The sequence below is a fragment of the Hippocampus comes genome, unplaced genomic scaffold (genome assembly GCF_001891065.2).
Source record: "Hippocampus comes isolate QL1 unplaced genomic scaffold, H_comes_QL1_v1.1 scaffold86, whole genome shotgun sequence".
NCBI classification, from domain to species: domain Eukaryota; kingdom Metazoa; phylum Chordata; class Actinopteri; order Syngnathiformes; family Syngnathidae; genus Hippocampus; species Hippocampus comes.
In genome coordinates, this window is record NW_017805882.1 from 1752237 (window position 1) to 1768168 (window position 15932).

At 41.8% G+C, this 15932-nt stretch overlaps 1 protein-coding gene across 1 annotated transcript in view; it reads right to left on the reverse strand.

Annotated features, from left to right (window-relative positions):
* Positions 1-1844: 1844 nt before the first annotated feature.
* xylt1 (xylosyltransferase I) overlaps positions 1845-15932 on the reverse strand; it is an 82003-nt gene continuing 67915 nt past the window's right edge. The window contains exons 9-11 of the mRNA XM_019889501.1: positions 14911-15109; positions 7323-7656; positions 1845-5109 (exon numbers count right to left, since the gene is read on the reverse strand). Of these exons, the coding sequence (XP_019745060.1) occupies positions 4787-5109; positions 7323-7656; positions 14911-15109 (856 nt within the window). The 3' untranslated portion in view covers positions 1845-4786. The remainder of the gene's footprint in view (positions 5110-7322; positions 7657-14910; positions 15110-15932) is intronic.

Genomic DNA, 15932 nt, shown 5'->3' on the forward strand with positions numbered 1-15932 from the left:
TAAATATATGATTGCCATGTAACTAATCAAGCAGTATGTGCGTGCGTGCTGAAAATGATCATCAGTGTGTTTGACTGCCATCAGTCTGAGTCACTCGGTCCCAGCGTCAGCGAGACAGCTTTTAGTTGGCTCACATCACAGTCGAGCAAACAGACGCCGAGCTGAGCGGCAGCGCGAGGCGTGCAACGAGCTCTTTTAAACGTGCCTTCAGTGGCTCACGTGCGCGTCATCTTGCACGCAATGTTTTGACTCAGTTCCTTGCCCACTCAGGAGACACGCATGCGGCCCACAGGACTAATTATCGCACGCCTTTTGAGACAGTCGATGAAATGTGTTGACACTGTACCGGTGCTTTGATCAAGATGCGTCAAACACTCACCGGTGTGAGGGACCGACCCTCTGGGGAACGCGCATACATAGTGAGAATAAAATGTGTTCTGCTCTATCCAGGTCTCAGTTTTGCTTTCACTCTCGGTGCATCCCGCAATGTGACTAACTTTTCATCTTGCTGTGTTTGCTGGGAGTTCTCTTTGAACTGTTCATTGTGTAAGCATATTACTGAGCTGTTACGGTGTGGGTGTTGTGGTGAGAAGCTCAGTGGGGGGGAGCGGGGGCGGCACATTTGTGGGTGGTGATTTGGTTTAAAAAAAACAAAACAAAAAAAAAACCTTTGGAAAGAACTTAAGTGGTGCAGTTAATGGAACAGTAAAACTCCAGCTCTTTGTCTTGCGTTTCAACGCTGTGCTGACTGGCGAGTTGTATCAATGAGATAAATCGTGCGACATCTTAAGGGGGGAGTGGGGGTGGCACATTTGTGGGTGGTGATTTGGTTAAAAAAAAAAAAAAAAACCTTTGGTAAGAACTTAAGCGGTGCAGTTAATGGAAGAGTAAACCTCCAGCTCTTTGTCTTGCGTTTCAACGCTGTGTTGACTGGAGAGTTGTATCAATGAGATAAATCGTGCGACATCTTATACACGGTACGACCTGCAAATGAATTCATCAGAGCAAAGAACTGATCAACAACGCAGTGAAGGGTGACAGTGGAGGTCACTGGAGAACATCAAGTATTTTGCAGTGCTGCCATGACAGACCTCTTAATTTTTGATTGCGTTCTAACAAGACACCCTCAATCAATGACTGTATCCATCCATATCCACTGGTGCCCTTCAAAAGTGTGAGAACGGAAAGAAAAGTTACAGCATACCACATAGTTCAGCTGCTACTGTTTTTGAGCAGTAGCTTTTTGTAGGCAAGGGGCAAGAACGCAACCTCAAAGCCGCATTGCCATGAATTACACGGCGCGTCCTCTCTGTGATGTAAGAACTTAACCAAGACAGTGCTTAGCCTGAAATACCAGCACACGTTTCACGGCGTTTCAATGGAATGTTATGATGGACGTGCTAAGATTGAGTTGTTGTGACTGAGTTTGGCGAATTTAAGACTTGCTTGAACCAAGTCATAACTTGATTCAACTTTCTGGAAATTTGGTGGTGAGTCGACTTAACTCGCTTGATTGATTTATTTTCTTCCCCACAGTAACTTGGAGCTTGTTTGAGACCTGAAGGTTATGAATTGAGACTTACATATATGTGACTTAATCCCACCTCTGCTTTTCATCAGTGCTTTACCACACAGAGACATGATGTGAGCAATTTCTCCATTGGATTTTATTCCCAAAAAAAAAAGGAAAAAAAAAGAGGCAGTCAAGAGAAGTAAGACAAGCCCGTCACGATCAACAAAACAACTATCCCAGAGGGAAGACAAATAAAAGCAGATAAGGACAGAAGGCCTGATGATATATACAACAGCAGACATCTTTTTTGGTGTTGCAGTACCGGTCTTGATATTCACCATCACATCAGGTTAAAAAATAAATTGTCTCAATGGGGCAGAGAAGGTTCTAAAGGTCAGCTAAGGCACACAGAGCCTCCCCAGAAACAAACAAACATAACAACAGAAATGACACAAAATGATGAAGGGAGTTCAGAGAAATTTGTGCAACTGTTGCTCGACAATACATTCAAGCAAGAAAAAGAACAATCTGGCATTAGATTTTCTCTGAGAAGCAAACAGGCCCCAACAGTGGAGCAGGTTATTTACTTTAATCAATAAACACCAACATCAACAAATCACTCTCTTTGCTCAATGTCAAAAACTCCTTATTGATCAGTGTCATTGAAACACATATGTATTTACACATACAGCATCTTTTTACGCAATAGTTTAGTACAAAATACATATCTACATTTGCTTCATTGTTGATCATTTGTGTTACAAAATAGGGCTCTTACAGTGAGTTACACCGATTGTAATTCTCCTTTCACGAAAACTGCCATTAAATTTACATCCAGAAGTGTGGCCAACGCAATGCAATAAGTGGCGGTTGTGACAGTGGCAATAGGAGCCAACCAATTGTTCGGCATAAGTCAACCCCTCCGGTGTTGCCGTGTGAGGGAGGGATGTGTGATTTTATGCTAAGGGTGAGGTGACCTTGACATTAATGAACAGTACTATAAATGAACCTTTGAGAGAGGAAAAAAACAAAACAAAAAACGCTTGCCTGTCTGGTCATTGTCGACAGACAGATTGAAATTGAATTGGCTCTGGGTAATTTCGATTCATAATAAGAGAACAGAAGCCCGATGTGTTAAGATGGAACTTCTCTCGGTGATGAACTTATCGGCGATAGTCTTAATGACAGCTAAAAATCATTTTCATGTCGATACAGTTTGAAAGCTTCAGCTCTAAATTTGTATTTTTGCAACGAGGACATAGCATAACACTTTACATCATTGAAACTGTACATAATTGTCACAGCATGAAGACCACAACCACTCACAGGCATTCGGAAACTCACAGCAAGCAGTCGACGCGGAATAGCTTCTCCTCACAACGAATCGTCCAAATGTTTGTGGTCGCCATCTCTGTTTTGATAAGGTCACTACGGAGGTGACCTTTAACCTCTCAGGTTAAGAGTTGCTTTCTCTTGGAAAACCAAGACAAGAAGATCTATTCTGACACGACAAAACACTAACTGACACGAAGGTGAGAGCCATAAAAAGATACAGTATACGTTTGGGTTGGTGGCCTTTGTAAATAAAGGCAGCTTTTTTTTTCTTTTTTTTTCTTACAAACCAATCAAAACAACAAAAAAAAAACAAACAAACAAACAACTATTCATGCTGCCAAGGCAGCGTTGCAATTATTTAGTCATTGACTAAAAATATCAGTATTAATATAAACTTAAATATCGACTCATGGACCATCATTCACACAATTTTGAGACTTTTTTTTTTGTTGTAAAATTCTGTACACCATAAACTGTCACTGAAATGATCTGGACAAAAACACACAAAAAGATGATGAAATTTAAGGTCAGCTTTGAATCATTATGTTTCAAGTTTGAGGCAGGCTGGTAAGAAAAGCGAGCTGGACATAAATGATTTGTCCTGTTACTCAAAACATCTGGTGTTTCTTAAAGAAAAATGCTACCACATATTTAACAAATGCTGAACCCCGAATTGTCTGAGTTTAATTTTTGTTCTAACACTTTAAATCAGGGATCCCCCAAACGTTTTCCTGTGAGGGCCAAATAACTTTTCCCTTCTCTGACAGGGGCCGGGTTCGGTTTGTAACAAAAAGTGTGACTATCGCAGGAGGTGTCTAGACATCAACATTTATTGTTTTCCAAAAAGCCGCACATAAGCACATACTCACCTTTTTTGGGGGCTCTTGACAGGCACAATTTATGAAATAAATAACAACCAATCATTTTTTTCTCTTACCTAATCTTTTTGCCATTAGTCCATTTTTTATTTATTTTTTATTTGACAGGGGTGCATTGCGGATTGTATTTATTTATTTATTTATTTATTTATTTTTGAGGGAGGAGTTTTGGATAGGGCACAGACTGCAGAAGGGTGTAATCGAATGTTACGTTATATGCATCTACAAGTCTCGATCACCTGGCCAGACTTGAAAACACCAACAACAACGACAACAACAACAATAAAAAGCATCTCTGGTAATGTTCAGTGGGGCGGACAAAATGCAGAGGCGGGCCACATTCGCCCGCGGGCCGGAGTTTGGGGACCATGCTTCAGATTGAGCTGAGAATGGCTTTGCGTTTGCATTTTTCTCCATGTTTCTGTCTGCAGCAAATGGCCTCGCTGCCCACCGCAGTCCGCGATCATACACTCAACTGAAACAAGTTGTGTGATGGATTTACTCTACTGATTATAGTTTACAGTAATTGGCTTCTTCAAGAGATAACATGTTTCTAACTCCCTTACAGGCAGTGAATATTGGTTCTTCTTGGGGTCATATCAAAATAAACCTTTCGCTACTTCAGATAGGGTGTTGTTTATGCTGACATAAACCTTGGGAGGCACATAAATTAATCTGGTACCAGGCGTCCTGCTTACGAGTCGCGCAGCTAAGGCCTTTTGTGGAGCACAATGCCACATTAGCTGCTGTGCCCCACGCTGGAAAATTGAAATTCAGAATTCATTGAGCAGCAAAATAAATGCTTGAAATTGCAAGATTTGATCACAGTAAAAGTCACAAATAAATACACTGTGAAACGGAAATAGCACAGGACAGCATAGTTCCATAAAAGCAGGGTGGATGACACTAACATTGATCACCTTCTTATGTTCCCTTCGTCTCCCGAGACAGAAGGAAAACATTTTCCGCCTCCAGCAACTGCAATCAAGCCCGTAAATAAGTTAAAAAAAAAAATCAACAGTGAATCTTGCAGCCTCCTGTCCAGCTGGAGGCCTCGCTGCTACCTGATGCGCCCATCAGCACGCGGCGATCTCATTTGGGATTTGGGGTCAGGGCTTAAAGAGCTCCAAGGGTTCTTGGAGCAGGCCTGCATGACCGGGCAGGCAGTCGGGCCCACGGCACAGATGTCTGCTGCCTCCCACAGCTCACCCACAAGGCTGTCGACCCAGTGTTCCAGCTCCGGGCCGGTCAGGGCAGCGTTCCTCTTGGCCTGTTCCACGTAGCCCAGGCTGATGGGGATGTTGAGCACTGGGTTGAGGCCGTGAAAACTCTGCTCCATGTAGCTGTTCTTGGATGGCCCATTGTGAAGCTTTAGAGTGTCCTCTGGAGAAACACAGCAGAGAACAAAGAAAAGGTAGACAGACGATAAAGTGAGTGATCAGTGATTTGATTTTATGGGCAAAAAGAAAGCAAAAGAAAACATATTGAAATATTAACGCGTAGAAAGAGATTTGCTTTACGTTCCCCTGAATGTGCTGCCCAATTAGCTTGCATTTATTTTGTTGCCCTTGATTAAAATCTTCGTTATCTTATTTAAGACAGACAATGGCCGCCTCGTGATTCTTCTCATGACAATTGAGTCCTTCAAAGGTCAGAGACACAATTTCTCCTTAAATCACCTTCCCAACCCTGTGCTCCAGTCAAGCTGTAAATTTCTCACTGGTTCTCTAACTGGGGTTGTGGAACACAAACTCTCTAACACCCGCATGTGAGCAGACATCACCGCATTTCATGTGTTGGTGACACATACACAAAAAAAGCAGTCAGACATGGAGGTGCTCCATCTGATGAGATGCCCAACGCTATGACAGGAGCAGAGTTTGTTCCCGAGGCATGCGCTTGTGACTTCATGTCGTTGTGTGTGTACTCGGGCATTGACGTGAGTTCTTTTTTTCACGGGTGACTAAATCACACGCAGCAGCCGTGTGTGTGTGTGTGTGTGTGTGTGTGTGTGTGTGTGTGTGTGTGTGTGTGTGTGTGTGTGTGTGTGTGTGTGTGTGTGTGTGTGTGTGTGTGTGCATGCTGCCGCAAGTGCAGGTAGAGGGTCACGTTGTTTATTTTTACTGGCACTGCATGTAAGAGGATGCCAGAAATGGTAGTAAATAACCAGCATGCGGAATGAGGGGCTCAGAAGCACAAACCTCAAAGCTGCTTCAAAACACAAAATGGTCCAAATTGCAAAATCAAAATACATGCCCACAGCATTCCAACCTCATCTTACCTTTTCATCAGGAAGTTCACAAAAAGCAGATACATATTGAAAGTCTCAAAGTGCCAAGAGGATAATGAGGTTTAAGCCCTAATTGTGTATATGACTTCCTCCTAATCATATCAACCAACCGCCGAGCTTTTCCTGTCATAATCCCAACTAGGGCCGAACGATTTATTGCATTTGCAATATAAACGCGGTTTGATAAAATGCGATTTGGTAATCTCAAAGGTTGCAATTTGACTGGTCATTGGGAGCGCAGTGGAGGACAGCGGAGTCGTTCAGAGCAGGCTGGGACAACAACTCAGTATTGAAAGCCTGCCGTGCTAGGTTCATGTAATTTTCGGTGAGGTTTTTGTCCTTGAGAGCTTGAGGTGAGTATCCAACATGTTTGAGCTTTTACACCTTGTGAGGTTAAAGAAAAACAAACAATCAAACAAAAAAAAACCCAACTCACCGTATGTGTTGTTTATTTTGTATTGTTTCAGCTGTCATTGTATTTTGGAGTGCATGGCACTGAAGGTGATAAAATAGTAAATGTCTGTGCGAATAGACCTGTCGTATGTGAGCCACCTTAATCTTAGTATCCTATACAGTGTAATAGATATTATATTATTTGTTGCAAGAAAGATGATTTCAATACATGAGAATAGGACCTTGAAAAAATAACCGCATAGTGAATCACAAATGCAATTTTGAGGGAAAAAAAAAAATCACAATTTGATGATTTTCCAAAATTGCTCAGACCGTGGCCCAACATTTAAAGTCACAACTTTTCATTTTAGCCTGTGTGCTTTCCTCTTGTTTCTGTCTATGACTCCGCTTTCCATCTCTACTCTGGCATCATTTTAATTTCAACCAGCTCATGATAGGATGGCGGTCTCTACTGATCCGGTGTTAAGCGCTCATTAATGTTTGACAAAGTTTCAAGCCGGATTCCCTTCCTGACGCAACCCTCTGCCCTTATCCGGGCTTGGGACTGGCCTCCAATTTGCACTGGCTTGTTTCCCCCATAAGGCAGCAAACCCGAAGCATTTTACAAGAAGAGGTCAAAAAGTTGCCATCAGTGCATGCTTAATCGTCATCAACTCCACTTAATTGCACAATCCATCAATCCATCTAATGTTCTTCATAAGCACTTCACGAGATTTAAAGGCTGGTTTCATAAAAATATCCTTTGCTGCTTCTTATCCACCCCTATTTAATGAAATGATGCCGCGTGACTGTCAAAAGGAATTTCATTGCTCTGTATTTCTGTGCATGTGCAACGACAATACATTTTCATTTCACTTCATTTCATTTTCAAATGTTTAAAAGGCTCTCTCACCTTGCCGTACAGGCTGGTGCTTATCGTAGGCCAAAGGGGCGATAAGGAAGCGCATCTCAGCCACTGGGCTCCAGTGGTGCAGGATGCGGACACTCCAAACACCAGGACGCAGAGGCTGGTTGAGTGGTGGTCGGTAGTGGGTGAACTCAGCGGTCGCGTCGATAAGAATGTCATAGGTGGCCGCGATGACGTTTGTTGGGTCGATCCACACCACCGTTACGGTAACGTTAGGCCCTTTAGCCCACTTCTGCATCCCCACTGTCTCATCCATGGGGCCCATCAGGCCGCCAAAGTTACGGAAAATTCGTTCTTTGGCGTCCCACTCTGTACCGATCTGATAAAAAAAGAAAAAGAAAAAAGGAGAGACAACTGTAAGCGATGAGGATGTATGAATTTCCTCCAGTGAACAGAAGGCAGTAACAGACTGCATCACCATTTCTCCATATTATTAAGATAAGCAACACCCGGGCGGAATTCTCATGGGAAATAATCTTCAACATGTATTTTTCATCAAACAGCCCAAGCCTGCACACAGCAGTTATACAGACTGTAGTACACAGATGCCGACAAGTTGATTGTTTTTTTTTTTTTGTTTGTCTTGTTCTGGAATCTATTTGTCCACAGTTGCTGGGAGGAATGCATAAAAATTTACCAAACTTCCACACCATGTCTTTGACTACATACAGAGAGACAGGATGGAAAGCAGTGACGGAAACAAAAAGCAAAATTACAAAACGACATCATAAGGAAAAATCAAACATATGGGAGGAGTACGTTTCATATTTATTGACACACTGATGACAGGTTGTCTTTGGCACCAATCGGGATGAACTACATTCTCTGGGTTTAATAAATGCAGCAACAATAACTCTCAGTGACGAGTGAGGAAAATATCTCCTCTGTTTGGAGATAGCTGGCTGCACTTATCACATTGGAACGTGTGCCGGATTACAACACCTTTCTGAAAGCAAAATGAGATGCGGAAAATCACAATTGATACGGGAGAGTTAAAAGGATGATGGAGATGGAGGTGCCAGCTACAAAAATGCGTGCGCGCGCGTGCGCGCGCGCACACACACACACACACACACACGCACGCACTGAAAGGTGTTGGCCGAAATGTGAGAAGGATGGCGGCTTTAAGGAGCGCTCATCCTGACAATAGTAGCTGATTAACACAGCCTCACCTTACTAGACGATCAATGTCTGACTGGAATGGACTCTGTATTACATCCTTTGAGAGTTGGCAATAGGTTGTACATAATAAATATAGACCACTAAAGTAAATGAGAGTGAATCCTGTGTCTTGCGCAAAAGACTGTTGTCTCAATTATTTGAGTGACCTTTGCCATTCCTGGCCCTTGGACCATTGTTCTCTGCTCTTTAAATTGCTAATCAACCCACGTCGGGCACCTCTGTAGCTCATTAGTTTATCCAAGGCTGACTCACTTGCACTCTACATCGCAATTGATTGGCTAAAAGAACATGTTGTGGAGGTGGGGGGACGGAAAAATTGCCATCGGGTAATCAATGCAATCTACTAAGAAATAGTATTTGTCCTTGTTTCCACCAAGGAGCAAAGTTATTACAGTATACATTTCATACCATTTTCCCCAAAAGTCCCATATTTGACCCATGTGATCCAACTCTTTGTCACACTTTGGCATTGGTGCACAGATTGCCATCGGTCAGTACAATTCACTTGTGCAAGGTGGCGCTAGACATCCTTCTGCCTGATTATTGGTTTTGAACAATAGAAAAATGTCACATTTGTGTTTCACTGGAATATATGAATAAAATGGAAAGAAAAACGACATGGACAAATACATTACCATGCTGCGTCATTTGTTTAGAGCAGGGGTATCAAACTCATTTCACATTGTGGGCCACATACGGCCTCGGTAGATGTCAAGTGGGCCGGATAATTAAAATTATACCATACTCTGCTATAAATAACCAAAATAATATGTCTTTCCTTTGTTTTGGTCTAAAGAAGCACAAGAACATTAGGAAAATGTTGAAATTGAATGAACATATCGTTTACAAAACATTTCATGAAGCACTTTAGATTTCCTTAGAGTAAGTACAGTAAATGTGCAATTTACTTTTATCATTCACATATGCATTGCAACTGATCCCACTGATTGTACCAAGGCCCAACACTGAAACAAGCAATTGGTATTGAAAAATATAGTAATGCATTTTAAGATTCAACGAGATTTATAAAGAAAGGAATTTTTAAACCATTTAACATGTGCATATAAAATCTAAATTTAATCCCTACCTACACTTTACAAACTAAGGAGAGTGATATTAAATGTGTAAAGAATAAAGTATTCACATGTCCTTGATAGCGTCTGCTGTGTTGGGTCCGTCTCAGTGACAGATTGAGACTGCTGTTGTCTTCTTCTCTGATCAAAATAGTGTGTCCCCTAGCTAGCGGATACTCCACGAATTGCACCTTATTAAAAATATTAATTCTGTGTCTTTTAGGTATTGTTTCACTTTTAAATGATCCTGCGGGCCTGATCAAACCTCCTTGGGGTCTAATTCCGGCCCGCGGGACGTATGTTTTGACACCCCTGGTTTAGAGATAATGTCAGCATGTAAACGTGCTCTGCATGGTGTTCTTATTCTTTGTTTCCTTCATTGGCAAGTAGACATTGTTTCACAGCTACAGTATGAGTCACACTGCATTGATGACACAGAAACTGGCATTCTGCCTGCGCACCCCACGCTGGTAATGCAGCACAACCTTAACGGGGTTGACTGATTCGAACAGTATCATGGCAAATGCAAATGAATTGGAACCTTGGTGAAAACATGGTATTACAGTTACAGCACATGAAGGAATTCTGTTTGGTTGTGGTTGTTTCCATAATTCCGTTTCTGAAGTGCACTCAGACACAGCAATGGAAGAAAACAAGCAATAACCATTAAGGAATGAAAACATGTTTCCCCAGTATAGTAACTTTCCCATTCCGGTCAATTGACTTTGGGACACACTTGAGGATGAACATGAGCCGAACCATTGATTTTCTCCCCCGAATAATGTAGGTTTGGTTAAAATTTTCACAGGGCTCCATGGCGACACAGTCATGGAGGTACCATATGTGGAAGTAGGACAGCAGGCCACCAGAACCAAGGAACTCTTCCTTCAGAATGAAAATGGGTCAAAGACAGATTAACTCCTGGCCCATTGCAGCTTCAGCCGATAGCTTACATTGACCTCCCCACACAACCTGTCCCTTGGTGCCTATAACCCAATAAGCTTGGGCTTAGGACCAACGTTCATTTGCTCATCCCGTCAGACGTCTTGTTGCGCTGATCGTTATACTTAGAAGAAGTTGCCTCTGCTCCACTAATTCTGATCCTGTAACCTCATCTTAAACTGTGGTCCTCTTTTCACTTTCTCTATTTCAATGTAACATCACCTTAGCCCTAGATTGCTGTGGAATTACTGAACGAGATCCTTTACAACTACACGCCTGCTTGTAAGTTACTTTTTGTTGCACTACCTTTTTTGTACGTTTTAATTTTCTTCCCGTTACATTATGAACTGTACGTTTCATCGTTCACATTATATAGAACCAGAGCCTAGCTACGTTCCCGACTCTCTATCATGGGAAACCACAAAGCTCCGATGAAAAAGTGAAATTCTGTCTCACTGATTCTCTATGACTGTGCGAACCTTTCCTCTTTGTCACTGGTTTGCTGGCGCCCACAGTATGACACATCCACTAATTAAGGCAGGTCAATTTGATCAGGCAGCATCTTGGACAGTCACAGTCGGCATCTGGCCCTGTTTAAAACCTCAGGGCACGCATGCCTCCAGGGCCCTATTTGGACTCTTATTAGTGGCCCTGCTTTGTGGATGTAATCAAACACAGGTGTTCTCCGTGGCGTCAGAGGATTCCCCTGAGGCGGAGGTTACACTACTGAAGCAGCGAAGCTAGGATAGATGGACGCTGGCTACCAATGATTCAATGTGGAGTAATAAATCAAGGAAACATGCTGAAGAGCAGAGACGCTGCTCTCTGCAGTAGCCGGCGCATCACAAAAAGTGTCACTTCTCACAGCGTGTGTGGAATTTAGTGTGACAAACAAATGGCCACAAGCTTTTCCGCTCCTCTGTAGCTCATTAAGAAAAAGGAAGCAAGCAGTGAAATGTAGAAACATTTCGCTTATAAAGTTGGCAGTCAGGACAGACCGACTATACCAGTGGTTCTTAACCTGGGTTCGATCGAACCCCAGGGGTTTGGTGAGTTGGTCTCAGGGGTTCGATGGAGCCTATGCCATGTAGGGTAAGACACACGCGACTCAACATGTTAATGAGTTGGAGCCTCTGCCATGTAGGGTAAGACACGCGACTCAACATGTTAATGAGTTATGACACGCCCGCTTGGCCATCACTGGCTGCAGATGATCACATTACATTGCCTGTCCAATCAGTGCTGTGGGAAATTTAGTTTGCTTATTAGTCAACGTGTGAGTGTGACTGTCGTGATAGTACGTCGAACAATTAAAAAAAAAAAAAAAAAAAAAAACTACGTCGAACAATTTAAAAAAAAAAAAAAAAAAAGAAAAGAATATACTTATCTCTTGAAATTGTATTTACTTTGATCTGTTTTTAATAAATGCGTTTTTTTTAAAAATCTTGAATTTGTTAAAAATATCTACATTTATTTTTCACTCATGAAGGGTTCGGTGAAGGTGCATATTAACTGGTTGGGTTCGGTACCTCTAAAAAAGTTTAGAACCACTGGACTATACACACTATACACGGCAGCTATGCTCACACTGCAGGTAACTTCCCAATTTTTTTCTATATGACGTATCTTAATTTTTCGTGTCAGTGTGAACAGTACAATTCAGATTTTCTCAAATCTGACCTATCTATGGTATGTGGATATAAACAGGATATGTATCAGACGTCACAAATTTTCAGACGGCGTGACGAGCAATCACAGACAAAGGAGCAGAAAAATGTCAGTGACGAAAAGAAGATCATTTAAAATTGGAAAAATATATTATATATAGGGACCGGTCAGTACAAATTCCTTGAAAGTGCTAGAAATGCTACAGAGGGGTCATATTTACAGCCATAAGCGCCCTGTGCCACGTGACATTGTCTTTGCTGCACATTAGTGTCACTTTCACACTTTGCATTCGCATTATAAGTCACATTAATTTTGTAATGTGAACGACTACATAAATTAATCTAACAAAACAACCAAATCGGGCATCATACTCCGCTGAGGGAACATAGCCTGAGTGCAAAGCCTGATTCAATATACCCAGCTGCAACCACAGTTGGCTTAACTGCATCGTCAAAGAGGAGGAAAGAGCGACAGCTTAGCTAATGTAACTCATTTGAACAACTTGGCTTTAGTCTAACGAGTGTTAATTATTTTGTGGCAAACAAACTAGTGTCCCACTGGTTGCGTTGCACAATGTAATTTAACAATGTTGTTGTTTGCACATGAGTGGAGTCAAGCACTCATCCACTAACCGTGTATAGTTGCAGTGACTCATTATACAATGAATTAGGACACACACTTTTCAATAATGAATATCTAACATACTGTGTGTGCATGTATGTGTGTTGTGTTTGTGTATATATATATATATATATATATATATATATATACACACATATATATATACTCATTCTCTCTCCTTTATATATCAAGTTTCTCATACACACACACATATACACACACACACACACACGGTATATATGAGGCAAACAAGAATTGACATCTATGTATAGTGTCGTTTTTGGTAGTTTTGAATTGTTGGTAAGACGGAGTACCCATAAAAACCCACATTAATCTGGGGAAACCTCACACAGGAGTCCACTTTATTAAATGGTTTCATCTAATTGTTGATACACTAAAATATTTTCATGTCCAAGTGTGTACAAGGTTGAGGGGAATTTTATTGCATGCCATCTTCTATTAAAATGTAGAATACCATGCTTACTCAGCCGACGCTTCATTTCCAAAGAACACTGTCTTTCTGAAGGTAAATTAATTCTCAGAGCGTATTAATTTATTGTTGCGGTCGTAGTTTTGGAGTGGCGTGACTCTTCGTGTGAAAACCATATTCAGATTTTCGGGCCAGATGTGTCCAATAGCTAGTCCCTCTCAAGTGGCCCAATGAAGCCAAAAGACTTGAAATGCGTCAGTATGCCACAGTGCAATTTTTAATAACAATAAACATTCAATTACTACCACTTTGACAGTGTAAATCATCTTCTGAAAGGCGGAACGTATGACGTAGCTCTTGTATTACCATTCATTAGATTGTACGGTTGTACCTAATGAAGTGGCCCATGAGGGGTAAGGCATTGGAGTCCAATGACATACCCTTATGGGCCTTTACATTAGTCCAAGAATTGGAGTGATTTATCTAGCGCAAGGCAATAACTTTTGAATGTCATATAAATGTCATGTCATGTAAAACTTGAGATGATACTCTAATTTTAAATGCACGGCCTAAGAACTCCTGCACTACATCACGCTGTAAAATGGAATATAAATTATACAGAGTACAAAAGAAAAGACTTATCTGTCTTGCTTTTCTGTAAAGTGAAGGGGAATCTGGGAACACGTGGCTTATCTAGCAGGTTAAACATATAGCTTTTGTATAAAGGACTCATATCTCTTCCGACTGCCGCAATGCCACGCTGTCTTATTTAAGGTCTTTCCGCTCTCGATTTGTGAGACAGACTGACAAGTAGACTGACTGACAGCCACTGCACCGTGCTAGACGCTGAACGCTCTGTGAGGCTGAGCATCCAGATAAGAGCCACGACTCACATCACTTTGCTGTCACTCACGGTCTCATACGCTCAACACACAAGCGGGGGCTTAGAAAGCGGGAGCTGCATGGCGACTGGGTGTCTGAACTTCCTTTACGCTCCCTTTGAGATGTTTGCAAAAAGGTCAAACAGAGTCTGGGAGTGTCCAGGTAGACACAAGCGACGCCTGCAGGCAGCAACAGACCAAGCCAATTCATTCATACATTTGATGACATTTCAAATGCGACCCATGCTGCGAGCTAAGTGACGAACCAGAGCAAAATGTCAGTTTACATTCACTCATCTAATTTTGGGCATGCTGAAAATATGCTCTATGGCTGTCACGTCAGAGCCCGAGCTGCTGGATCCTTCACTGAAAAAGAAAATCAAGGAGAGGACATTCTATTTAGGATCAGCAATAAATACCACGTGGAACAATCCGGCAAACTTGAATTAATTCAATCAATTTCCATCTTACAATCCATTACCGGTATTTGCGTCATTTTAATGGCATGGTAATCAACTTTAAGGGTTGTCTTGGCAAGGTCACAATAGTGTAAGGTCAACATTACCATCTATTTTCTAAAGCGCTCATCCTTGTAAGGATCAGCGGTCAACATTACACTTCCCTCATTGGTGTGTGTGGTCCTGTTTAGTACTTAGTGCTTTACTGGAACCTTTTTCCTGATATTAGCAAGGGTGATTGGTTTTTTGACTCAAGCGTACCCTAAAAAATGTCAGACAGACTTGATGCAAGGCACACAAGACAATATGCAGACTCACCTCTGCAAACTGTAATCTGCTGAATGTGCTTTTTGGAGGAGTGGTTAACTTGAAGATCTTCTTCGGTGCCACCCAAGTCTCCATTGTCTCGAGCTTGCTTGTTGCTAGGTTGGTGGCATGGTGTCTGACAAGGTAGCCCTGGAACTGGTCAGACTGGAAGTAGTAATGTACGGACACTGGGTGGCCCATGGGGAAATACCTGGCAGAGAATAGAAAGAAGTTATTTACAAAACAATTTCATGTGCTCTTTTAATCTTGTATGCATGCCAAAAAAAAACCTTTGGAACTGCTGATGTATATGCCAACCATTAGACAGTCAATGAACTCTGTGACTGCGTGACATGGCTCACATGAATGAATGCTGTGACCTTGACCTTGAGGGTCACCGATCAAAGGTTTATGTCTCACATGCTAATAGTCACCTTTTATTTAGAATCCGCTGCATATGTATAAGAGACAAAGATATGTGATGGATAACATTTTGACCTGCATCTACTTGAGCTGCATCCAACAATACTAATATTACATTTAGTATTATTAGCAGTAGAGGTAGTTGAGTAGCTCTACTTGAGCTGCATCCAACAATACTAATATTATATTTAGTATTATTAGCAGTAGAGGTAGTTGAGTAGCCCTGCAGATAGTTACAAAGTACACTATACTGCATATGACTGTACTACTGATACATTTATTTGCACCACACTTGCTTTGTGGAATCTGTCTATAATCCACAGCGGCCCTCTAAACTTTCACTTTTCTTCGTCTTTTAGCCGCAGTGAAATTATGGCGAAGCACTTCTGTGATCTTCAAAGTCATAAATCAACTTTTATTTGAATCATTATTCTACATTAGTGACCCGGCTTACAAAATACGTGACAGCTGAGACCACAGAAATACAGAATAGTTGTTCACATTAGTCATTGAAGTGCAAAGTGCACGCACACACATACGCACAGACACACACACACACGCACGCACGCACGCACGCACGCACGCACGCACGCACGCACGCACGCACGCAC